The 26,645-nt window shown below is 34.9% G+C and overlaps 1 protein-coding gene across 7 annotated transcripts in view; it reads left to right on the plus strand.

The window, feature by feature from the left end:
- FAM227B (family with sequence similarity 227 member B) overlaps nucleotides 1-26,645 on the plus strand; it is a 280,693-nt gene that overhangs the window by 214,759 nt on the left and 39,289 nt on the right. For 4 of the 7 annotated variants that reach the window (XM_057543905.1, XM_057543906.1, XM_057543904.1 and 1 more), the window contains 2 exons: nucleotides 7,438-7,535; nucleotides 9,832-10,831. In XM_057543905.1, the coding sequence (XP_057399888.1) occupies nucleotides 7,438-7,535; nucleotides 9,832-10,005 (272 nt within the window). In that variant the 3' untranslated portion in view covers nucleotides 10,006-10,831. Of the gene's footprint in view, nucleotides 1-7,437; nucleotides 7,536-9,831; nucleotides 10,832-26,645 lie in introns of those variants that run through there. The other 3 variants (XR_009007680.1, XM_028163551.2, XM_007170433.3) reach the window with 2 other exon arrangements.

Consider the following 26,645-nt stretch of genomic DNA (forward strand, 5'->3'; position numbering starts at 1 on the left):
TCATCTGTCATTCTATTAGAAAAAGGTCTCCCAGTTTTTCATTTGTGGTACTTTTTAGCTAGCAGGAGCTTTGAATTTTTACACAATAAAATATATTAGTTTTTTTAATTCAATAATCTCTTCTTTTGTAGCCTTCTATACCACTTACCCTTATATTTTCTTCTTGTTCATTTTGGCTGTTTTATATTCCACATTTAACTGAATCCTTCAACAGTTTTTTTGTTGGGGTGCTCAAATTACATAATAATGGAATCCTTCAAAGTGCTTGAGCTGAATGATGCTTTGCTATTCATTGTGTTTAGCGTGAACCTAAGATTGCTATTTTTAAAAGGTTGTGAATCTCCTTATCCTTATGATAAAGGTATCCTCAAAACCTCTATCAACTGCTTCATAGAGTGGGTTTTTCTGCAAGGCCTCCATAAAAAAAGACAGCGCCATCTGACCCGAGTCCCAAGAAGAGCTGGAAATCTTCACAGAAATTGTTCTTTTTTATCTCGTGGACTCTGTGAAGAGTGTGAATAGGATGTCCTTTGTTAAGTTGGCTGTTAAATGTTAAATAATTGTCCACTGTGTGTGTGTATTACAATTCCTATATCCATTTATCCATCAACATACATTTAGGTTGTTCCCATACCTTCACTACTGTGAATAATTTTGCAGTGAATGGGAGTGCAGATATCTTTTTGAGGTAATGATTTCATTTCTTTTGGATATATACTCAGAAGAGGAATTGCTGGATTATATGAAAGTGGTTTTTTTTTGGTGGGGGTCGTGGGGGAACCTCCATACTGTTTTCCAAAGCCTGAACCAATGTACATTCCCACCAAGGTACAAGAGTTCCCTTTACTCCATATGCTCACCAATACTTGTTATCTTTTTGATAATGGCTATCTGAACAAGTGTGAGTTGATATCTCATTGTGGTTCTGATTTGCATTTACTGATAATTGGTGATGTTGAGCACGTTTTCATATGCTTGTTGGCCATTTGTATGTCTTATTTAAAAAAATATCTACTTCGGTCCTTTGCCCATTTTTTAATTGGATTTGTTGCTATTGATTTGTAGGAATTATTTATATATTCTGGACATTAAACCCTTATTAGATGTATGGTTTGTAGATATTTTCTTTCAACCCATAAGCTGCCTTTTCATTTAATTAACTGCTTCCTTTTCTGTGCAGGAGCTTTTTTTGATATAGTCCCACTTGTTTATTTTTGCTTTTGTTGCTTAGCTTTTATTGTCATATCCAAAAAATTCATTGCTAAGGCCATTATTAAGGAGCTTTTTTCCTATGTTTTCTTCTAAGAGTTTTACAGTTTTGAGTCTTACATTTAAGTCTTAAATTCATTTTCAGTTGACTTTCATATATGGTGTAAGATGAAGGTCGAATCTCATTCTTCTGCATGTGGCTATCCAGCCATTCCAACACTACTTTTTGAAGAGACTATCTTTTCTCCATTGTGTATTCTTGGTGTATTTGTCAAAAATTAGTTAACTACATATTATTGGGTTTATTTTGGGGCTCTCTATTCTGTTCCATCAGTCTATATATCTGTTTTAAATCCAGTACCATACTGTTTTGATTTCTATAGCTTTGTAATATAATTTGAAATCAGGAAATGTGGTGATGCCTCCAACTTTGTTCTTTCCCAAGAATGCTTTGGCTCTTTGGAGTCTTTTGTGGTTCCATAAGAATTTTAGAATTATTTTTTCTATTTCTGTTGAGGAAATTTCCTTCTATACCTGTTTATGAGAGTTTTTATTGTGAATAAATGTTGAACTTTGTCAAATACTTTCTCAGCGTCTGTTGAGATGATTGTGTGGTTTTTATCTTTAATTCTGCTCATGTGGTATAACACATTAATTGATTTGCTTATAATAAGCCAAGCTTGCGTCACAGGTATGGATCTCACTTGATCATGGTGTCTAATCTTTTTGATGTGTTGTTGAATTTTGTTTGCTAGTATTTTATTTAGAAATTTTGCATCTAGGTTCATCAGAGATATTGGCTTATAGTTTTCTTCTGTTGTCTTTGTCTGGCTTTGGTATCAGGGTAATGCTGACCTCATAAAATGAGGTTGAAAGTGTTCCCTCTTCTTCTACCTTTTGGAAGACTTTTAAAGGATTGTTATAAATTTTCATTTAATGTTTGGTAGTATTCAGCCATGACATTATCTCGTCCTATGCTTTCCTTTGTTGGGAGATTTTTTTAATTACCACCTTAATCTCCTAATTTGCTATTGGTCTTTTCAGGCTATCTAGTTCTTCTTAAAGCAGTCTTGGTAGTTGTAGGTTTTTAGGAAATTATTGTTTTCTTTTAGGTTATCTAATTTGTTGGCATTTGTTGTTCATAGTAGTGTTTTATGATTCTTTGTATTTCTATGGTGCCAGTTATAACATCTCTTTCATTTCTGACTTGAGTCCTCTCTGTTTTTTTCTTAGTCAATTTTGTTTATCTTTTCAAAAAAACAGCTCTTAGTTTCATTGATCTTTTTTATTGTCTTTTTAGTCTCTAGTTCCTTTATTTACACTGTGATCTTTATTTCCTTCCTTCTACTAACTTTGGGATTAGTTTGTTCTTCTTTTTCTTGTTTCTTGAGGTGTAAGTTAATTTTGCTTGTTTGAGATTCTTCTTGTTCCTTAAGGTAGGCATTTATTGCTATGAATTTCCCTCTTAGAACTGCTTTTGCTACATCACATATGTTGTGGTTTGTTGTATTTCCATTTTCATCTGTCTCAATATATTTTTTATTTCTCTTTTTATGTCTTCTTTGACCCATTTGTTGTTCAGTAGCATGTTGTTTAATCTCCACATATTTATGAAATTTCCAGTTTTCTTCTTGTAATTGATTTCTAGTTTCACACCATTGTGATCAGAAAAGATGTTTGATATGATTTCAGTCTTCTTAAATTTATTAAGACATGTTTTGTGGCCTAATATATGATCTATCCTGGAGAGTGTTCCATGTGTGCCTTAGAAGAATGTGTATTTTATTGCTTTTGGATAGAATGTTCTATGTATGTCTGTTAAGTCCCTCTGTTCTAATGTGTAGTTTAGGTCAACGTTTCTGTACTGATTTTCTGTCTGACTGATCTATCCATTGATGAAAGTGGGGTATTAAAGTCCCCTACTATTTTTGGATTGCTGTCCATTTCTCCCTTTAAGTCCATTAATATTTGCTTTATATATTTAGGTGAGTCTATGTTAAGAACATAAATATTTACAAATGTTATATCCTCTTGTTGAAATGACTCCTTTATCATATAATGACCTTCTTTATATCTTATTAGAGTCTTTGCCTTAAAGTCTGTTTTCCCTGATAAAAGTGTAGGTATCCAAGTTTCTTTTTGTTTCCATTTGCATGGAATATCTATTTCCATGCCTTCACTTTATCTGTGTGTTTCCTTACATGTGAAGTGAATCTCTTGTAGGCAGTGTATAGATTGGTCTTGTTTTTTTTTGTTTTGTTTTTAATCCGTTTAGCCACTGTGTGTCTTTTGATTGGGGAACTTAGTCCATTTACATTTAAAGTAATTAGTGATATGTATGTACTCTTTACCATTTTGTTAATTGTTTTCTGGCTGTTTTTAAATTCCTTTGTTCCTTTCTTCTTCTCTTGCTCTCTTCCTTTGTGATTTGGTGATAATCTTTAGTGGCACACTTAGATTCCTTTCTCTTTATCTTTTATGTATCTACTATAATGTTTTGCTTTGTGATTACCATGAGGCTTACGTAAAATAACATATCTATAACAGTCTGTTTTAAGTTGACAAGTTAAGTTCAAACACATTCTAAAGCTCTACATTTTTACTCCTCCCCCTTGTTTTGTTTTTGATGTCACAGTTTCTTTTTATCTTGCATATTCATTAACAAATTATAGTAGTTATAGTTATTTTTACTACTTTTGTCTTTTAACCTTTGTACTAGAATTATAAGTGATTAACTCATCACCTTTATAACATTAGATTTTTCTGAATTTTACTATATGTTTACCTTTACCAGTGAGATTTGTACTTTCATATGTTTTTCTATTTCTGATTAGCACTTTCATTTCAGCTTAAAGAAGTCCCTTCAGCATTTCTTGGAAGGCCAGTTTAGTGATCATAAATTCCTTCACCTTTTGCTTGTCTGGAAAACTATTTGAAAACTATTTATCTCTCCTTCAATTCTGTAGAACAACTTGGCTGAGTAGAGAATTCTTGGTTAGTAGGTTTTGTTTGTTTGTTTGTTTTGTTTTGTTTTGTTTTCAGCACTTTGAATATATTATGCCACTTCCTTCTGGCCTGCAAAGTTTCTGCTGAAAAACCTGCTGATAGTCTTATGGAGGGTTCCTTTCCACATAACAAGTTGTTTTTCTCTTGCTGCTTTTAAGATTCTCTCCTTGTCTTTAAGTTATGACAGTTTAATTATAATGTGTCTTGGTGTGGGTCTCTTTGGCTCATCTTACTTGGAACTCTCTAGGCTTCCTAGATCTGGATGTCTATTTCCTTCCCCAGGTTAGGGAAGTTTTCAGCTATTATCTCTTCAAATAAATGTTCTGTCCCTTTCTCTATCTCTTCTCCTTCTAGGACCCCTATAATGCAAATGTTGGTCTGTTTAATGTTGTCCCACAAGTCGCTGAAGCTATCTTCACTTTTTAAATTTTTTTTTCTTTTTACTTCTTTGATTGGATGAATTCCATTGCCTTGTGTTTGAGTTTGTTAATTCTTTTTTCTGGCTTCGTCTAACCTGCTGTTGATCCCCTGCAATGTATTTTTCAGTGCAGGTATTCTTCAGCTCTGTGATTTCTGCTTGGTACTTTCTTGTATTTTCTATTTCTGTTGAAACTATCATTCTGTTCATGCATTGTTCTCCTGACCTCAGTGAGCATCTTTTTTTTTTAATTTAATTTTTTAACTAATTAACATTTTTTCTGTTTCTGTAGTTTATTGATATGTATTATATATGGCCTGCATGAACTTTAATTTTGCTAAGATATATGAGTTTTTTGCCTCTCAGAAAGACTATTAGAATACAAACTACAAAAGTGGATAAAGGTAACCATACTTACTTGCATAAGTGTCTCCCTTTTAAGAGATGTAATATCCCTAAAATAAAAAGGAGATAATTATGAAAATGAAATTTTCCCAGCATCGGTGTAATAAGACTGGAATATTTTGTCACTAGTGAAATTTCTAAAGACTTAATAAGAACAGTTGAGACATACTTTCTCATAGTTTTATCAAGTAGAGTCAATATTGGTGTTTCCGATGACCTTCCGTAGCATTCAGAGATGCTGAGAACAGAGGAGATATAAAAACTATAATCAGGGACAAAATTAATATTTTTACCTAAAATAAATCAACAGACTAGAGGAATGCAGGGGGAAAAAAGCTAGTAAATTCAGTGATTTTAAGGTTACTTATTACTCTTATCATATCAGGGTGGGGTTTTTCCTTTACGTAGGATTTTTTTCTTTGACTCTTTCACTTCTAAAATTTCTTTGCTTTGTGTTTTTCATTAATCTCTTACTTTTTATGTCTATTGCTGTTACTCCAAGCCTAGAATCTTTGCCTGATATTAATCTGTTGACAGTAATTTTACAACAAAGTTCAAGTAATCTTCTAAGGCTTTTATTTTGGGTATGGTAGACATGAAGTAGAGGTCCTTTTGTCATTAGTAACATATCTGTTCATAGTGACTAGAAGTTAAGTAATAGCACCTAAATATGTATTTAAGAATGATTCAAAATTGAGCATGTTTTATTTTTAATCATTCCTCCCAAAGAGAATATTTTTATTCATTTCTTATTTATCTTTTCAGTGTTTCTTTATACAAATGAAGGCAAATACAATAGATATTTGCCTTATTTTTATTCTTTCCCTTTTACACTGAATGTAGTATATTGTATACATTGTATACATTCTTTCCCATTTACACTGAGTAGTATATTTTATATATTGTATATATTCAATCAAGTAATATACTCTCTTCACTGTTCTGCAACTTGCTTTCCTCACTTTATGATATGACCTGTAGATATCTTCACATCTGTATGGAGATCTTGCTCTTTTTTTTTTTTTTTTTTTCTTTACAGCTTATAGTATTCCATCAAATAGGAGTGCCATAGTTTTTTCAACCAATACTTGACTGCTAAATGCACAGGTTGTTTATAATCTCTAAATTTTACAAATTATGCTATAATCATTAAACCTGTACATATATTTTTTGTGCTTATGTAGGAGATTTTGTAGAATATATTCTCAGGAGAGGGATTGCTCAGTCAAAGAAAAATGTCTGTATTATCAGTAGATATTGTCAGATTCTTCTCCATAATGGGTTGTATGCTTTTGAGCAAGTTTTAAAGTAGAGAAATTATATGGTTCATTACCTTTCTTGCCATTCTAACTCCCAACTTAATCTAACTTTGGTTCCACTCAAAATTTTAAAATACAGGTTCCTTGCTAACTAGTTCTTTAATCTCTGCCAGAGATAAATGCCTACTTGCCTCCAGTATTTCAGGCTAGTATCTAATATCTTTTAATGGGTAATGTCGAAAATCAATTCAAGTGACTTTCTTCAACTCTTCTAGGTTTGTCATCAACATCACAATCTGTAGATCTGATTTGTCTACCTGGTAACTGATAATAATTGTCAGTGCCAGAATCTAGTACAAACTTCTCAGATCACCTGTTTTCTCTGCTCTACATTAAGATATCCTTAATAATTAGCATATGCTTTTAGGCTGACTGACATGGCTGATTAAATCATATAGTTCTCCTTTAAGACAAGACTCCCTGGGTACCCTCATGCATATTTACACTGGCTGCAATGAAAAATTACCAAGTCTTTCCTTATCTGGGTATGTTGTCAGTATATGGAAAAGGTAGACTCTAACATGCAGAGACCAAAGCCTCCTATTGCATTTAACTAGAGGGTCATGGAAAGAGCTCTGAAATCAGAAGCAAAAGACCTAGGTCTGCATCCTCTTCCTGTACTGTTTTTTTTTTTAATTACAGCTTTATTGATGTAGTTCATATACCATACAATTCACCCATTTAAAGAATACAATTCAGTGGTTTTTATTAGATTCAGAGATGTGAACAACTATCACCTTAGAGCAAGACTTACTCTTAGAAAAAGTCATAGAGTTTCCTTAACTTTAGTTTTCTAATCTATAAATTGTGGGAAGTGTTACTTAGCTCATAAAATGGTTTGTGAGGATGATGTGAAATAGTGTACATGAATGAATTTGAAAACTCTAAAGCCCTGTTAGGTAAAATGAGATGGAATATTCATTTCCTCTGACTGGGGCAAGCTATAACAATATCCTAACCTTCTCTCATACATTTTTACCTCTCTGCATGTTTAAGATGCATTGCTAGGAAAAAGAAGGGATATCATGCCTTTTGTGAAGAAAGAAAGAATTTAAGAAAATATTTTATTTTCTGTTTTAGATATAGACTTCAATATGACAAAAATTTTAAAGAACCCAGAAGGATATACATTGCCCGCATCCAAGGAAGAATCAAGATTATCAGGACTACCAACAAAGGTTTGGAGTATAGTAATTATAAAAATATGTCCTTCTTTAATTTCCAGTATAATTAATTGAGCAGTTTCACATGGACAATGTTGGTTATTACACTCTTGATATATACTTTAGAAAAAAGTTAATAATCAGAAGAGATTTATTGGAGAGGTTAATCTTAATATTAAAGTCATATTTATTTCTGAAACTATCCTCATCTCTAAGGAAAACAAATAGCGTTTATCTTTTCCTCATACTTCTGGCACTGCTTCTCCTTGGGCTGACATACAGACATGACTCTGATCTCAATAAGTATCAAAGTTGCAGAGAAAACTTCAATGGCGTTTTCAACAGTGGTTGACCTGTCCCCACCTCTTAAACCATGGTCCCGGAATAAATGACCATACGTAGGTACTCTTGATCTTAAATCTTGAATACTTGCTTTCTCCACATTTTTGAAGGTGCCTCCCAAACAGAGATCCTATGGATTTGCCACCTTGTGTTGATTTAGCCAAGATTTGATGAGACCGTTGGCTTGAACTTCTGAATTTGATCTCTTAACTTGTTAGCCAATTGGGTTTTAAATCTGTTGCAGTCTTTTTTGTTAAAATTTTGTCTGAATTATCTAGTCAAGGCTGACCGTTATTTTAAATTTTATATTATGCCTATACAAAAACCACTTTCTGAAAGTCAGTATTCATATATTTCCTGGTCTTTAATAATCCAGGTATATAGACTCTCTTCCAACCTTCACAGTGCTGCCAAGGATGTCCGTACTTAGGATAGAAATTGGCGGCTCTGGGAGTCCATTTGGGGTAGATGGCAATATTGCACCATCTTGGCTGCAGGGGGCAGGAGGCAGGGGAGTGAATGGGAGCAGAGGAGGAGGGCAAGGTTGCTAAATTTAGAAATCAAGGAAATGTAATAGAAATTGTATATCTGATCTTCAGCAAGCACTAAAAATGGTCTTTTATAGTTTGTTTACAAGTTGAAGAAATATGGACAGATGGATTTGTAACTGACAGTAACTTTTTTCAGATATCACTATTAAAAGATAGAAAGCAAATTGCAGATATGTCTTTGGCAGTACACCGTATTGCTGCATCATTGGCCCTGTCTCATGCACAATATTTTATCAACAACTTTGATAAAAATATGGTTGCCATTTTTCATTAGCCATGTAGAAGTCATAAAACCTGGAAGAACTATGAATATATCGGATGACCAAAAGTTTACAACAGGCTGGGGTAACAGGCCTGATCTTAGAAGATAAACTATTACTGTGGAAAAAGTATAGAGGTCCAAAATTACAACTGCATAAGTATAGGTTAATAAAGCCTTGCCTTGGAGGCCTCTGAAAAGATTTGGGAATCACTTTTAACAGTAAGCTCTGTATATGTCAAAAGTAGAATTTTGTTGACCCCAAAATCTACTGTATTCGTGGGCTGTTTAAACATGTGGAATCTACTCTGTGCTGATTAGACAATAATTGTGTGTTACGTTCATTCTGGAGCCCTGCTTTCAATCTGCTCTTGCCTGATTGAACTACGCTTAAAAAAAAAATCATGGTTTCTCATAGAGGAAGAAGGATCTGTGTACTGTGGTTTTCTTAGTTTAAAAACTCGTAACTGCAGAAAAAGAACAGGAATGTCTGTTTCTAAAACTTCAGTAAGATAGAGTTTCTATCTTATAATACACCAGGCAAAAGCCAGGAAAATGCTTGGTGTGGTTTTGCATGCAAGTTTTAAGATCAGGCTAGGTATAACCTGATGTGAATTGTCATGGGAGACTATGGTGAAGTAAATGATTTACATTACAGAAAAAACAGCTGATATTGACATCAAGTTTTCACCATCAAAGAACTGCTTTTGATTACAATATTACCACTATTTGAAATAATTTTGGAGCAGCTATGAATGAATACAATGAAAAATTGACCATAAGCAAACAAAACACAAGAGAATTTTACATATCAGTAAAAACAAATGAGAATAAAATCTTACTTTCCCACAAGAAGTGGAATCAACAATAAATCTCTCATCTAGGCGTTATAAAAATTGAGGAAAGACTTAACATATGAGTAGTTGCTATACTTGCATCCCACAAGAAGTCAATAGTAGAATATTGGAGCAATTATAATTATGGTGGTTGTTTCCTTGACACAGAATTCGTGGTCAAAGTTTTTTTCATCAGCACTGTGATGGGCTTCTAGCCTCTTTGTTCTGATGAGAAGTCACCTTGTTAACCTTATTTGGGTTCTCTTATATGTTGTTTTTCTCTTGCTGCTTTTGAGATTTTTCTTTTTGTCTTTGTCTTTCAGCACTTTGACTATGACGCATCTAGATGTGAATTTATCCTGCTTGGAGTTAAGCTTCTTGGATGTGTTTTTCGTAAAACTTGGAAAGTTTCAGTCATTATTTCTTCATATTTTTTCCTGCCCCTTTTTCTGGGGCTCTGCTCATTCTTTTCTCTTTCTGTTCTTCAGATAGAATGATCTCTATTGGCCTGTCTTCATGCTAAAAGACTAGCAGAGCCTTACTGCACATACTCATAGTCTCATACTTTAGTAAATTAATTAAGATGCCTTGCAGAATTTCCCTTTATTTGTTTTAATATACCAGATAATAATTGTATTTATGGTTATAATGCAGTTATATTTTATTTACAGTTCTTTAAAATACACAAAAGTAATAATTGATTCGTTTTTTTTTTTCCTACCCCTTACAGTCCCATTATAGCAGTAGTGGCCCAGAGTTTAACCGTGTTCTCTTCAATTTTGGAGGTCAGAGTCCACTGATTTTATATTATCTTAAGATGCATGAGCTAGCTGGTATTTCCAAAGCCCCTAGACAAGTCAAGATTAAACTCACTGAAATAGTGAAAGAACCATATCCTTTTTTAAGCTTTGCTTTAATATGATGTTTCCAAAATATTCAAAACTTTTAACTTCTTTTAATGTCTCAGTTAAGAAAAAAATTTTAATGCATTTTGTAACTAATGCTTTACTTAGCATTTAATTACATTCAAAACTTTTCATAGCATGTTTGGCTAAAAGTATTTTCTCTTTTAGTTCTAAGTCTGTGATTTTACATGTAAGAAAAATAAAACAAACATAAAACCCAGGAACGTAAAAAACCAGTATATTTAGCTCTTTAGTAAAAGACTATTTTTACAACTTTACTGTTCGGTGTTCAGTTTCAAACATTTGTCAGAACTGTGGGTCATGGACTTCTAAGTTTCTCCAGAAGAAAGTTTCAAATGTGCCTTAGCTATGTAATACTTTGTTCTAATGAAAATTTATTAGAAAGCTTAATGTATAAAATATAATATAAAATGAAATTGGAGCTCTTTGGCTGTAGCAGGGGTATCTGTTTACATTCTTGTGCCCCCTCTCTGCATAACCCATCCTGGCCCAGGTCTCACTAGGGACTTGGATGAACCCTAAGAGATCCAGTACAGTGGTCTCCAAACTGGGGTATACACAGCTCTGGGTGGAATATATATATATATATTTCTATCTTTAAAAATAAAAAAGAAGTTGCACTTTAACTAATATTTAGTAGACAGGTACCCTCACTCAGTTGATATTTCAGTCTGCACTCTACTCTGTTGAGGGATAGTAATAGCATGTTTGCTCTTGTGTTGTCTGAGTTCCACAACATATTGCTGTTTTCTTTGGGTGGTTAAGCAGATTTATAGATTATATCATTTGGTTTAACTAAATTAACACTTACTAATAGACCAATAGCTTTAAAAGTTTCCTGAAAAGAAATATTACTCAGCCATAAAAAAGAACAAAATAATGCCATTTGCAGCCACATAGATGGATCTAGAGATTGTCATATTGAGTGAAGTAAGTCAGACAGAGAAAGACAAATATCATATGATATTGCTTATATGTGGAATCTAAAAAAATGGTACAAATGAACTTTTTTACAAAACAGAAATAGAGTCACAGATGTAGAAAAGAAACTTATAGTTACCAAGGGGAAAAGGGGGGTGGGATAAATTGGGAGATTGGGATTGACATATACACACTACTATATATAAAATAGATAACTGATAAGAACCTACTGTATAGCACAGGGAACTCTATACTTTGTAATGACCTATATGGGAAAAGAATCTAAAAGAGAGTGGGTATCTGTATATGTATAACTGATTCACTTTGCTGTGTAGCAGAAACACAACATTGTAAATCAACTATACTCCAATAAAAATTAATTTAAAAAATTAAAAATAAAAAGCATTTGATGTTCCAAAAAAAAAAAATGATGTGGTATATATACACAATGGAATACTACTCAACCGTAACAAAGAATGAAATAATGCCATTTGCAACAACATGGATGGACCTAGAGATTATCATACTAAGTGTAGTAAGTCAGACAGAGAAAGACAAATATCATATGATATCACTTACCTGTGGAATCTGAAAAATGATACAAATGAACTTATTTACACAACAGAAATAGACTCACAGACATAGAAAACAAACTTATGGTTACCAATGGGGAAAAGTGGGGGATCATGAACTAGGAGTTTGGGATTAATATATACACACTTCTATATATAAAATAGTAAACAACAAGGACCTACTGTATAGCACAGGGAACTATACTCAATATTTTGTAATAACCTATAATGGAAAAGAATCTTAAAAAATACATGTGTGTGTGCGTGTGTGTGTGTGTGTGTGTGTGTGTGTGTGTGTGTTTGTATCTGAATCACTCTGCTGTACACCTAAAACTAACACAATATTGTAAATCAACTATATTTCAATAAAAATTTTTTTAAAAAGGAAAAAAAAAAGTTTCCTGAAAAGAAACTTTGGATTGATGATAATATTTATAATGCAAGAATAAATTTTTTTTAAAAACACAGAAGGATATTTCCTCTATTCCTTGAAGGAGCTCTTTTTCAGCTACACTAAGAGACAAAATTAGTGGTGATCCAATCAGTTCTGCCAAGATATAGGCCAAAAAAAATTAAAATTTTCAAAAATATCAATTGAAATATGGACATACATCATTATTATAAACAGTGAACCTAACCCTAAGTGTATGTTATACTTTTCAATATTAGCAAATGATAGTATGATACCAGTTTAATTTGCAAGGCATTTATAAACCAACTGTCTAGACATCCATACAAATCTCTATAATTTGAGGATAAAAGGTTTGGTGTACCAAAAATAAATGCAGTGTTAAATTTTATTTTTAAAATATTTTATTTCATCTCACTGTTTTCTATCCATAGACTGCATATCTTTTATAATATGCATAATATATAAATACAGATTGATATGTATATAATTTATAAATTTAAAATTATATCTGTCAGGGAGTGTGCTCACATAGCTTTTACTCATGGGATACATGATCCAGGAAGTGTGGAGAACACTGCCCTAGCAGATTCTCAAAATTCTTCCCAGGACACTTCTTCTCCCATATTTCAGTCAAGACAACCTCCAGAGTCTCACTGACCACAGGCACATGGAATTAACTTGGGTGGCTCTGGAACACAAGGAGAAAGCAAACTACAGAGCTAAATCAGTCTGTTCTGAGACTTGTAACTTAAGGATTCTCATCAACCTTGGATTATTCAAACAAATGATTAAATACAAAATTTTTAGATGTCTAGAAGTGAAATTTGAAAGGTATGAAAACCATTCATAATAGATTACTTTTATTTTTAGCTAATGTCTTTGTGTTTATATTTCTGATGGGCATGGATTTGTCCACCAACAATACAAGGATTCATAACACCAGTTCACTGAGAATGTGGGAAGAGTATGAGTATATGTGGGGGTCGGGAAAGGAGGAAATGGATATCTAGAGCATGAAATCTTTTAGGAGAGTATTTCATTCCATAAAGATCGGAAAGAAATCACCATTTAGAAAGTAATGGGTCTGGACAAAACTATAATTCAAAAAGATAAATGCACTATTATGTTCATAGCAACACTATTCACAATAGCCAAGACATGGAAACAACCTAGGTGTCCATCAACAGATGAATAGATAAAGAAGATGTGGTACATATATACAATGGAATGCTACTCAGCCGTAAAAAGAATGAAATAATGCCATTTGCAGCAACTTAGATAGACGTAGAGATTATCATACTAAGTGAAGTAAGCAGAAAGAGAAAGACAAATACCATATGATATCACTTATATGTGGAATCTAAAATATGACACAAGTGAACTTATCTATGAAACAGGAACAGACTCACAGACATAGAGAACAGACTTGTGGTTGCTGGGGGTGGGGGGGGTGCTGGAGGGAGGGATGGATTGGGAGTTTGGGATTAGCAGATGTAAACTATATATTATATATAGAATGGATAAACAACAAGGTGCTACTGTATAGCACAGGGAACTATATTCAATATGCTGTGATTAAACCATAATGGAAAAGAATATGAAAAATAATGTGTATATATGTATAACTGAATCACTTTGCTGTGCAGCACAAATTAACACAACATTGTAAATCAACTACACTTCAATAAAATAAATTTTAAAAAAGAAAGAAAGAAAGTAATGGGGCTTTCCATGATGCTTTCTGAGCTTGTAAAATGTAATGCCTGCTGATAAGAAAAAATATTCCTAGACATAATGATGAACAAAGTGATAATGATGCCTCACATTCATCAGTACTTTACAATTTTTCAAAACATTTATTGAATCTTCCTATGTATCATTGCGAGAAATGACAAGACTCCTGGGACAGTGGACAGAGCAGGCACCCATCACAGCCACTTTACAGATGAGGGAACCAAAGCTCAAAGAGGGTGAGTAGCTTACCCAAGTGATTCATGCAGCAGAGCTGGCAACAGAGTCTACCATTCCCTGAGCCATGCATACTTTTCTGACATGACGATCCAGGCTAGAGTTCTCCTTGAGCGTGATACTAGTGGTTGGTGGCAGAGCCCGGTAATGTTTTCTCCAAGACCTTTTTTTCTAAAATATTTTTTCTTTTTTTTAATTTATTTTTTATTGAAGTATAGTTGATTTACAATGTTGTGTTAATTCCAAGAACTTGATAGCTGATAATGAAATTTGTGTCCAGAGTTCCCATAATTATCTATGATGACTGTATGATCACTGAATTTATCTCTTTCTCACTGAAATTTTACATTGAAGCTATTCAGAATATAGAACATTTTTATTAGTTTTTCTCAGGGCTTACTGGAGTCCTCTGGCTTTCTTTAAGTGGAAAAATAACACTTTTTAGCTAATGCATCTATGCAGAGTGAAGGAGTAGGAGAAAGTAGAGAAAGTGGAGGAGTTAAATAACAAAAAAGACAAATATAATTCATCATATTTGGGGTTGGCAGACTCTAAAATGGTCCTCAATGATCCCCGCCTTCTGGTTCATGCCCTTGTGTAATTCCCTCCCATTGGGTATGGGCTGAACCTATGACTTGCTTCTAACAAATAGGATATGGCAGACATAATGGAATGTCACTTCTGAGATTCAGCTACAGAAAGACTGACATCAGTCCTGCTCCACCTTTGTTGGTTGCTCTTTCGGAGCCTTCCAGGGGAAACCAGCTACCAAGTTGTGAGCTGCCCTGTGGAAAGCCCACGTGGCAGGGAAGGGAGGAAGCCCTCCAGCCAACAGCCAGTAAGAAACTGAGACCCTTAGTCCAACAACCGATGAGAAAGTAAATCTTGCCAACGACCACATGAGTGAGCCTAGAAGCAGATCCTCCTTCATTTGATCCTTGAGATCACTGCAGCCCCTGCCCATCTCTTGATTGCAGCCTGTGAGAGGAGCCCTCAGTCGAAAGTCTCCAGCTGAGCTGTGCCCTGATTCCTGACCTGCAGAAGCTATGCAGTAATAAATGTTTGTTGTTTTAAGCTGCCAAGTTTCAGGATAATTTTACATCTATAGATAACTCACAATGTTTGAGCAAAAGTCTGATTTAGACAATCTCTTCAATACTTTTATAGCCCCTGTATACCTCAATCCAAATATTTATTACATTGTAATGTAACCATTTCTTTTTACTTGTTTTTCTCACCCAATAGAGAACAAAGAATCATCTGCCTCTATATCCCTGCCACCAGAAAAAAGTATCTAGCTTAAAATAGGTATTAAATAAATGTCTGATGGGTGGATATATCCCAGTTTTATATAAAGATAAGACCAAATTTCATTTTATTTTTCAACAAAATTTGACATTATTGTTAAAATTAAGAAAACTAGATGATAGGGATAGAGATAGAAATTTGGGAGTCATTGGTACAAAGTTAATCTTTGAAGCCATCATTATCAAAATGATGTTTTTAAAAATGTATTAAAGAGTTACTGTGTACCAAGCACTATTTCTAAGTACTTTACATTTATTAACTCATTTAATTATCATGTGAACTTCTGAGGTAATTACTATTATTGTCTCTCATTTACAGATAAGGAAACTGAGGCACAGGAAAGTTAGGTAACTTGCCTGAGGACACCTGAGTAAGTGATAGCACTTGGAGTCTATCCTTGACAGTCTGGTTTCAGAGCCAATGCACTCAGACATTCTGGTACTTAATTGTTTACCCAGGGGGATGTATAGTTCCAGAAGAAGACAAAAGCGTATTCTAGACTCACAGACTTAGAGAACGAACTTACAGTTACCAGGGGGGAAGGGTGGGGAGGAGGGATAGACTGGGAGTTTGGGATTGACATGTACACACTGCTATATTTAAAATAGATAACAAGCAAGGACCTACTGTATAGCACAGGGAATGCTACTCAATATTCTGTAATAACCTAAATGGGAAAAGAATTTGAAAAAGAGTAGATACCTGCTTATGTATAACTGAATCACTTTGCTGTACAACCGAAACTAACACAGCATTATTAATCAACTGTGCTCCAATATAAAATAAAAATTTTTAAAAAACATATTCTAGGCTTTTAGGGATAATCACAATTACGGTTTGGGGTAGGGGTGGTAAGAGGCAGAGAAGTCAACAGAAGAGAAGAAAGGATGCCATGGTAATGTTCCTCATATTTGAGGAAAATAGTTAATTAAAATTTCTACGGCTGGTCCTGCATTAAATACCTTTAGTAGTTTTTCCTTCAGACATTTAAGATTGCATGATCATGCACATTCTATTTCAAAATCCTTTATTCATTTAAAAAGAGATTCTTCATCAACTCTAGAACTTGGAATTTCACATCATTCTGATCTTAACCCAGTGTCTTTCCAAACTGAATATTGGCTAAGACTGGGCCGTACTAATGAATAACACTTTCTCCTTATGTAGAAGTGAGTTGTAAGAACCGGTGCAATTGTGCTGTTCCATCCACTTGCATGCTCATCCCACAGTTCCCGCACAATATTTTTTTTCCCAAAGACATGGAGAATGTTGTAGTATAATAGAGGAAATAAACAGAGCATTCTCAAGTGACCGGTTTATTCATTTTAGGAGATAATACGTTTAACGAAATGCATTTTTGCTCAGAAATGAAAAGGGTCCTCTCTGCTGTTGTCAAAATTGTTTTTTATAAACTCCTATTTTATATTTTATTTTGGTATATCAGTCTTAAGTACTTTATTGTCAGGTCTTCATTGGCAGACCCCCTTCCCTGTGACAGTACAGTGTGTACTCAATTTTGGAGCATGGAAAATATATGCACTTGTTTTGTACCTGTAGTTTGGATATATAATTGACATCTTTGTGCTTTGGTGTTTCAAAAATATTAAGGCTGTAATGAGGAGTCACATTTACAATCATCAATATATTCTCTACAATGAATATGCTCCCTTAATTAAATCACGATGCTGGAAAAACACACCAAATTAATCAGTTTTTTATTTTATTTAATTAATTAATTATTCTTTTTTTCCACTTATTAAATATCAGTGTTATTAAGACTCCCAGAAAGATTTATCCTGTCATACTTTCAAATGGAGATCTGGAACACATTCCTAATTATTCTTCCAGCCAGTTTTTGTAGACTGCATTTTTTTCTTTTTAATGAGAATGTTCATAAATTTTTTTTAACATCTTTATTGGAGTATAATTGCTTTACAATGGTGCGTTAGTTTCTGCTGTATAACAAAGTGAATACGTATACATATATCCCCATATCCCTTCCCTCTTGCGCCTCCCTCCCTCCCACCCTCCCTATCCCACCCCTCTAGGTGGTCACAAAGCACCGAGCTGATCTCCCTGTGCTATGCGGCTGCTCCCCACTAGCTATCTATTTTACGTTTGGTAGCGTATATATGTCCATGCCACTCTCTCACTTTATCCCAGGTTACCCTTCCCCCTCCCCGTATCCTCAAGTCCATTCTCTAGTAGGTCTGTGTCTTTATTCCCATCTTGCCCCTAGGTTCTTCATGACCGTTTTTTTTTTTTTTTTTTTAGATTCCATATATATGTGTTAGCATATGGTATTTGTTTTTCTCTTTCTGACTTACTTCCTTTGTAGACTGCATTTTAATGGAGGTTCATACATGGCAATCATGCCCATTTTTTTCATTATTTAGTCTTTTTTTTTAATTGAAGTATAGTTGATTTACGTTGTGTTAGTTTCAGGTGTACAGCAAAATGATTCACTTTTACATATATATTCATTTTTTTCAGATTCTTTTCCCTCATAGGTTATTACAAAAGAGATTCTTATGACCCACTTTCTTAAACTCAAATTCAGAACAATATCATACTTGATCACTATGCAATTTTTATATCAGTCTTGTGGAACAGATACATTCAAAAATAAATTTAACATCATAGGTAATATTTCTTTTGATTTGCCAAAGTCATAAGAGGGAAGATGAAGATTGCTTTCTTGTCAGTGTTTCAAGATCCACATATAAACACTGAGAAGACTGGAGATGTGTGTAGAGAGGGAGGCGGGGAGTAAATGCAATCATACTTCACAGGGAACTCGTGATTCTGACAGGACTTTTTTTTTTTTTCTTTTTTAACATCTTTATTGAAGTATAATTGCCTTACAATGGTGTGTTAGCTTCTGCTTTATAACAAAGTGAATCAGTTATACATATACAATATGTTCCCATTTCTCTTCCCTCTTGCATCTCCCTCCCTCCCACCCTCCCCATCCCACCCCTCTAGGTGGTCACAAAGCACCGAGCTGATCTCCCTGTGCTATGCGGCTGCTTCCCACTAGCTATCTATTTTACATTTGGTAGTGTATATATGACCATGACAATCTCTTACCCTGTCACATCTCACCCCATCCCCTCCCCATATCCTCAAGTCCATTCTCTAGTAGGTCTGTGTCTTTATTCCCGTCTTGCCACTAGGTTCTTCATGACCTTTTTTTTTTTTCCCCTTAGATTCCGTATATATGTGTTAGCATACTGTATTTGTTTTTCTCTTTCTGACTTACTTCACTCTGTATGACAGACTCTAACTCCATCCACCTCATTACAAATACCTCCATTTCATTTCTTTTTATGGCTGAGTAATATTCCATTGTATATATGTGCCACATCTTCTTTATCCATTCATCTGTCGTGGACATTTAGGTTGCTTCTATGTCCTGGCTATTGTAAATAGAGCTGCAATGAACATTTTGGTACATGACTCTCTTTGAATTATGGTTTTCTCAGGGTATATGCCCAGTAGTGGGATTGCTGGGTCATATGGTAGTTCTATTTGTAGTTTTTTAAGGAACCTCCATACTGTTCTCCATAGTGGCTGTATCAATTTACATTCCCACCAACAATGCAAGAGTGTTCCCTTTCCTCCACACCCTCTCCAGCATTTCTTGTTTCTAGATTTTTTGATGATGGCCATTCTGACCGGTGTGAGATGATATCTCATTGTAGTTTTGATTTGCATTTCTCTAATGATTAATGATGTTGAGCATTCTTTCATGTGTCTGTTGGCAATCTGTATATCTTCTTTGGAGAAATGTCTATTTAGGTCTTCTGCCCATTTTTGGATTGGGTTGTTCGTTTTTTTGTTATTGAGCTGCATGAGCTGCTTGTAAATCTTGGAGATTAATCCTTTGTCAGTTGCTTCATTTGCAAATATTTTCTCCCATTCTGAGGGTTGTCTTTTGGTCTTGTTTATGGTTTCCTTTGCTGTGCAAAAGCTTTTAAGTTTCATTAGGTCCCATTTGTTTATTTGTGTTCTTATTTCCATTTCTCTGGGAGCTGGGTCAAAAAGAATCTTGCTGTGATGTATGTCATAGAGTGTTCTGCCTATGTTTTCCTCTAAGAGTTTGATAGTGTCTGCCCTTACACTTAGGTCTTTAATCCATTTTGAGTTTATTTTTGTGCATGGTGTCAGGGAGTGTTCTAATTTCATACTTTTACATGTACCCTGACAGGACTTTTAACGTATACTTATAAGGAAAATAATGAACTTTTTTACTAGATAATGTACATTAAATCATTATCAATAGAAAATTTGAATTTTTTAATGAATAGTCTTTGAATTTCTTTTTTTAAAACTTGATTACTTAGTACTAGAGTTATGAGTAAAACTAAAAAGAGAAACTGACTTCTAGGACCCAGAGCTGAATGTGTAGTGTGTTTTTAAACTGGGAAGAATCTTGTGCAAAATATATTTGGAGCTCCTAAGTTTCCCATCTTACATTGCCTGCATTTTTGTAAACTACCTCAACTCCTTTATGTATTGAGAGTAAACTAACAAATACCCAAAAGTCTAATAATTATTTTACATGTTTCACAAATTATTTATTAAAAAAAAAAAAGGAAAACTCAGGAACAAAATGTTGGGTCTCATTAAAAAGTAAAGTTTATAGGCTGTATCTGTATTTCTAACTTGAGTTTAGAACGTTCGTTCACTTTTTTTTTGCAGTTTGGGAAAAATCTGAACTTAAGGCAGTGTCACAGTGAGGCTATTGTGTTACTGTAAACACATGCTCCCACCATCACACATATATACAGACTTTTTAACATGTAAAAACTGTCCAGAGTCAGATAATTCAACTCTACAATTAAAAATAATATGGGATATATCAACATTTATCCCAGCATAAAAATAAAAGCTATACGAAGAACCCATCTGTTGTGAATTATCTGTGATGTGGGAGAAGCAAATAGTCAACGGGGAAAAAAGGAAAAGAAAGAAACCCTGAGACTCATATAAGGTCACCAGCTCTGTATAACACTCCGTCTTCACACAGAATCTAGTGGGAAACTCTTTAGAGCCATGTGCAACTTCCTTTCACTTTTATTTATAAAAAGATTTCCAATAATCTTTGTCACACATGCATATATAGATTTTTTCTCACTAATATGTGAATAACAACTTGTGAGCTGTTACTAAAAGTTACTATGAATGGTATTTTTCATTTCAAGTCAGTTACATTTCAAGTTAATTAACATATACTAAGGATTTGGTAATCAGATTTTTAAAAGGATACATTAGCTAAAAGACAGATGTCTGAAAAAAACTTCTAATCCAGAACCATTTTATCTAGTGTTTTTTCCAGTAAAGACAGGATAAAATACTTTTTTCGCTCAATCCTAAAATTCTCAGGATGAAATGAATAGGAAAGCCTACACTGCCAGAAAGTTTGTTCCATTATTTATGAGATTGTACCCCCAAAATCTAATGCTCACTTTCCTCAGCTTCAAAATAGGGATATGGACATTATAATATCATCTGTTAATGAGACCTTTCAGGTAATAGAAACCAGATGTTAGCTTCCTGGAGTGGGAGGTCTTTTTAAAATACTTTTTGTTGAAAACACGCAGCCCTAAAAACCCTGTGGCAACACAGACTCCCTCTACCAAAACACGAGGGAGGACTGATACTTCCTCTAGTTGTCTGCGAAGAGGAAAAACAGGCTGGGGAGCAGAGGAGAATGAAGAGGGGATATGAGAAAGTAGAGAGGAAACCTAAAAACCTTAGTTGCATGGAAGAGACCCCTTCAGCAGTATAGGGAAAAAATTTAATTTGAGCCCAGATTTGAGCCTATATTCTCCATGTGTATCAAGCAGATGGATTGGGCTATATAAGTTTCAAGTCCTTTTGAATCCTGAGATTTGTGATTCTGTTGGAGGAATTTGACTTTCCACACCATTGGTGGTTGAATTGGTAAATAGCTCAAATTTTCGCTGAAATGACAACCTTCTCATTTTGTCAGGTCACTGTAGAACCATGTTCTTCTGAGGCTACAGTAAGAAAAAGAATGCATAGGCACCATTTTTCCCATTCACAGCTGTCAGTTCCCCTAAAGGACCACCAGAATAACCTGTTGACCAAGTAAAGCTAAGTTTAATAGACTTATTGTAGTAAAAGAGAACAACAATTTAACAGAGCTTTAGTAGTGTCTCAAAATGGATAAATTCAGGGATGACATTTGTAGGGTTTTAGGACCTAAGTTGGATGATTTTGAGGCAGGTTGTGCAAGGTGAGAAACTGCTTGGGATTGGGCAGAGTTTAATATTATAATTTTGGACTAGTGGGCCCAGTGAAGCAAGGGTCTTGAAGTAAGCTTTGATGTGCAAGCTATTTTAGCTGGTTCAAAGTCTTATCTTTCAGGAAAAAGCATTTTCCGGAGCAAGCTGTAGGTTATTTTTGCTTATTCTCAGTGTTGTTAAACACAGAGACAGGAAAAAGTATGCATGGCCCCCCATTTTTTAACACAGGGACAGGAGTGACATCAGCATCATGGCTGAATAAGACATCATGTCGCCCCTCAATGACAACAATTTGGCATACAACCACGGACAAAAATGCCCTTGTGGGAGTTGTGGGATCCATTACCATTCGCCAAGGCATCTGAGAGGAGGATCACCCACATGTGCATCATGTAATAGGCATGCAGATTTCGGTCCTAGCTGTGGAACTTGTAGTGGCCTATGAACCAATTCTAGCCCCTCTCGATCACAGTCCAAGAACCCCTGGAAAACACTGTCATAGGCAATCACCTATAGATGAGACAGCCCCTGTGGAAGTCCAGGCTTCCAGAAGAGAAATTTCAGCACACCACTGAAACAAAAAAATACAAGTGTAGATGCATGGGAAAGGATAACAGGAACAGTTTAACTTCACCTCTCCCCCAAGACAGCACAGCTTAGGGCCAAGAGAGATCTTCTCAGCCCGTGATTTCTTGTGTGGGGGAAAGTGAGAGTGAATTAGTGCCCACCTGGCTTCCCAAGCAGTGTGATTGCTGCCAAAGAGGCTTGTTTCTCTCTTCCCCATCCAGAGTACTGAATGATGAGCTTCATGACTTAGGGGTTGGAAAGAGGCTGGGAGAATTGTAGCTAGAACTCTCAGAGGGCATTAAAGGGATGCAGATTCTACTAACCATGTCATAGACTCTACCAAGAAGCCTGCCCATGAGCCCCTGAGGACACCTCACCCATAGATACCCCCATCTAGCCCATAGACACCCCCAGTGCTCCATGAACCCCACCCACATACATTCTCACCCTGTGACCAGCTCCCTGTGCACACTCCCAATAGCAACAGCAAAAGCGAGCTTTGGCAGACACCTAGTGAGTACACACAGAAAGCCTGTGCCAGCCCAAATCTGTGGGCCAGGGAGAGACCACAAACTTGAACTTATATGCCACCTTTGGGAAAGCAAAAGGAAGGCTGTCAGCACTTGGCCTGGTGTGTTAACAGGGTAGAGAGATGGCATAAAAGCTTTAAAATTCTGCCACTAAAGGGAGCAAGAAGTGTGAAACAGATGTATCCATAGAAGGTCTGAAAAGCCTCAGAATCCCTAGCAGAAGGTATTTATCTCCCAAAGGAAGTTAGCAAAGACTAGAGGAGGTGACTGCTATTTCAAATGTGAAGACAGCAACACAGTACTTCAAAGAACATAAAAAATTCAAGGAAACATGACACCACCAATAGATCACAATGATCCTCCAGTAACTGATCCCAAAGATATGGAGATCTCAATTTACCTGATAAAGAATTCAAAAGAACTGTTTTAATGAAACTCAGTTAACTACAAAAAAGCACAGAAAGATAATTCAATGGAATCAGGAAACAGTGCAAATCATGAACAAAATGAGAAGTTTAACAAAGATATAAAAATTATAAAAAAGAACCAAACAGAAATTCTGGAGCTGAAGAATACAATGAATGAGATGAAAAAAAAAAAAAAATGTGATGGAGAACATCAATAGCAGAATGGGTCAAGCAAAGAAAGAATCTGTGAGTTAGAAGACAGGAACTTTAAAATTACCCAGTCAGAGGAGAGCAAAGAAGAAGGAATTAAAAAGAGTGAAGAAAGCTTGCTTGATCTGTGGGATCCCAAAAGAAATAATCTACAAATTATTCAAGTTCCAAAAGAAGAGAGGGAGAATGGAGCACAGATCTTAATTAATAATGGCTGAGAACTTCTCAAATCTGGGGAGATGTTTAGATATCCAAGTTCATGAAGCCCATAGGCCACCAAACAAATTCAACTTAAAGAAATCTTTGCCAAAGCACATCATAATAAAACTGTCAAAAATCAAAAACAAAGGGAGAATCTCCATTTTTTAGTCTGCTTCCCCAAAAACCCAACCCAGGATAGTATATTTGTTACCAGTATTATTTAACAAAGGGACAACAATGTTGGTTTCATTTCTCACCGTTATAGAGAAAACAGTCCACTGATTTCTCACTACTTTTCTTGTGGATCCCTGATAGTCAACTAAATGGAAGCAGAGAAGAAAATGTATGGGAATTACATTTTTTAAAAATTCAACATTGTACTGTGGATCTCACTTGCCACCATGAAATGGGGCTACCTGCTCCAAGAGTTTGGGCAGAATTGGCCAGATGGCTTCCCACATCTTTTAGAGTTCATGATCTAGAAGCAGGAGTGTTAAGTACTGAATTAGACTAACAATCCCATATCTAGTAGTCATTTTTGTGTTTAGGAGACATTTAAAACTCTAAATTTTGTATTCATTTAGAACCACTCATTGTGGCTCTAAGTAAATACACTGTGCCTATGTAGTTCTTGTTTCTCCACTCTGTGAGTTCAAACAGATGCAGAGAAGGCTAACAAAATATGATCTACACAATGGATAGTTTCTAAGTAAGAAGCAGAAGAACCTATAAAAAAGAGCCATTCTTTTTTATGGCTGAGTAGTATTCCATTGTGTGTATATGTGTGTGTGTGTGTGTGTGTGCATGCCACATCTTCTTTATCCATTCATCTGTTGATGGACACTTAGGTTGCTTCCATATCTTGGCCATTGTAAATAATGCTGCTATGAACATTGGGGTGCTTGTATCTTTTTGAATTAGGGTGATTTTTTATTTAGGACATATACCCAAGAGTGGAATTGCTGGGTCATATGGTAGCTGCATTTTTAGTTTTTTGAGAAAATGCCATACTATTTTCCTCAGTGGCTGCACCAATTTACATTCCCACCAACAGTGTGCAAGTGTTCCCTTTTCTCCACATCCTCACCAACACTTGTTATTTCTGTTCTTTTTGATGATAGCCATTCTGACAGGTGTCAGGATATCTCATTGTGGTTTTGGTTTGCATCTCCCTGCTGATTAGTGATGTTGAGCATCTTTTCATGTGCCTGTTGGCCATCTGCATTTCCTTTTGGGAAAAATGTCTATTCAGTTCTTTTTTTTTTTTTTTTATTCTTTTTTTTTTATTCAGTTCTTCTGCCCATTTTTTAATTAGCTTGTTTGTTTTTTTGATGTTGAGTTTTATGAGCTGTTCATATATGTTGGATATTAACCCCTTTCAGTCATTTGCAAATATTTTCAACCATTCAGTAGGTTGTCTTTTTGTTTTGTCAATAGTTTCCTTTTCTGTACAAAAGTTTTTAAGTTGAATTAGGTCCCATTTTTTTATTTTTGCTTTTATTTCCTTTGCTTTAGGAGACAGATCCAAAAAAAATATTACTACAATTTATGTCAAAGGGTGTTCTGCCTGTTTTCCTCTAGAAGTTTTATGGTTTCTGGTCTTACATTTAGGTCTTTAATCCATTTTGAGTTTATTTTTGTATATGGTGTTATAAAATGTTCTAATTTTATTCTTTTACTTGTAGCTGTTCAGTTTTCCCAGGACCACTTATTGAAAAGACTGTCTTTTCTCCATTGTATATTCTTGCCTCCTTTGTCATAGATTAATTGAGTGTAGGTGTGTGGATTTCTGGGCTCTCTATTCTGTGCCATTGGTCTATGTGTCTGCTTTTGTGCCAGTACCATGCTGTTTTGATTACTGTAGCTTTGTAGTATTGTCTGAAGTCAGGGAGCATGATTCTCAAGGTTGTTTTGGCTATTCGGGGTCTTTGTGTTTCCATACAAATTTTAAAATTATTTGTTCATGTTCTGTGAAGTATCCTCTCAGCATTTTTGTAAGGATTGCTTTGAATCTGTAGATTGCATTGGGTAGTATGGTCATTTTGATGATATTAATTCTTCCAATCCAAGAACACAGTATATCTTTCCATCTGTTTTTTTTGTCTTCAATTTTTTTCATCAGTGTCTATGGTTTTCTGAATACAGGTCTTTTACCTCCTTAGGTAGGTTTATTTCTTGGTATTTTATTCTTTTTGATGCACTGGTAAATGGGATTATTTCCTTAATTTCTCTTTGTTATCGTTGTTGGTAGTATATACAAATGCAGCAGGTTTCTGTATGTTAATTTTGTATCCTGCAACTTTACCGAATTCATTGATGATCTATAGTAGTTTTCTGGTGGCTTTGTTAGGATATTCTCTGTATAGTAACGTGCCATCTGCAAACAGTGACAGCTTTACTTCTTCCTTGCCAGTTCGGATTCCTTTTATTTCTATTTTTTGTCTGATTGCTGTGGCTATACAATACTTATGCTATGTTGAATAAAAGTGGTGAGATTGGGCATCCTTGTCTTGTTCCTGCTCTTAGAGGAAATGCTTTCAGTTTTTCACCATTGGGTATGATGTTAGCTGTGGGTTTGTCATATATGGCCTTTATTATGTTGTGATAGGCTCCCTCTATGCCCACTTTCTGGAGAGTTTTTATCATGAATGGATGTTGAATTTTGTCAAAAGCTTTTTCTGCATCTATTGAGATGATCATATGGTTTTTATCCTTCAATTTGTTAATTTGGTATATCACACTGATTGATTTGTGGATATTGAAAAATCCTTACATCCCTGGGATAAATCCCACTTGATCATGGTGTATGATCCTTTTAGTGTATTGTTGGATTCAGCTTG

The sequence above is a fragment of the Balaenoptera acutorostrata genome, chromosome 3 (genome assembly GCF_949987535.1).
Source record: "Balaenoptera acutorostrata chromosome 3, mBalAcu1.1, whole genome shotgun sequence".
In the NCBI taxonomy this organism is placed as follows: domain Eukaryota; kingdom Metazoa; phylum Chordata; class Mammalia; order Artiodactyla; family Balaenopteridae; genus Balaenoptera; species Balaenoptera acutorostrata.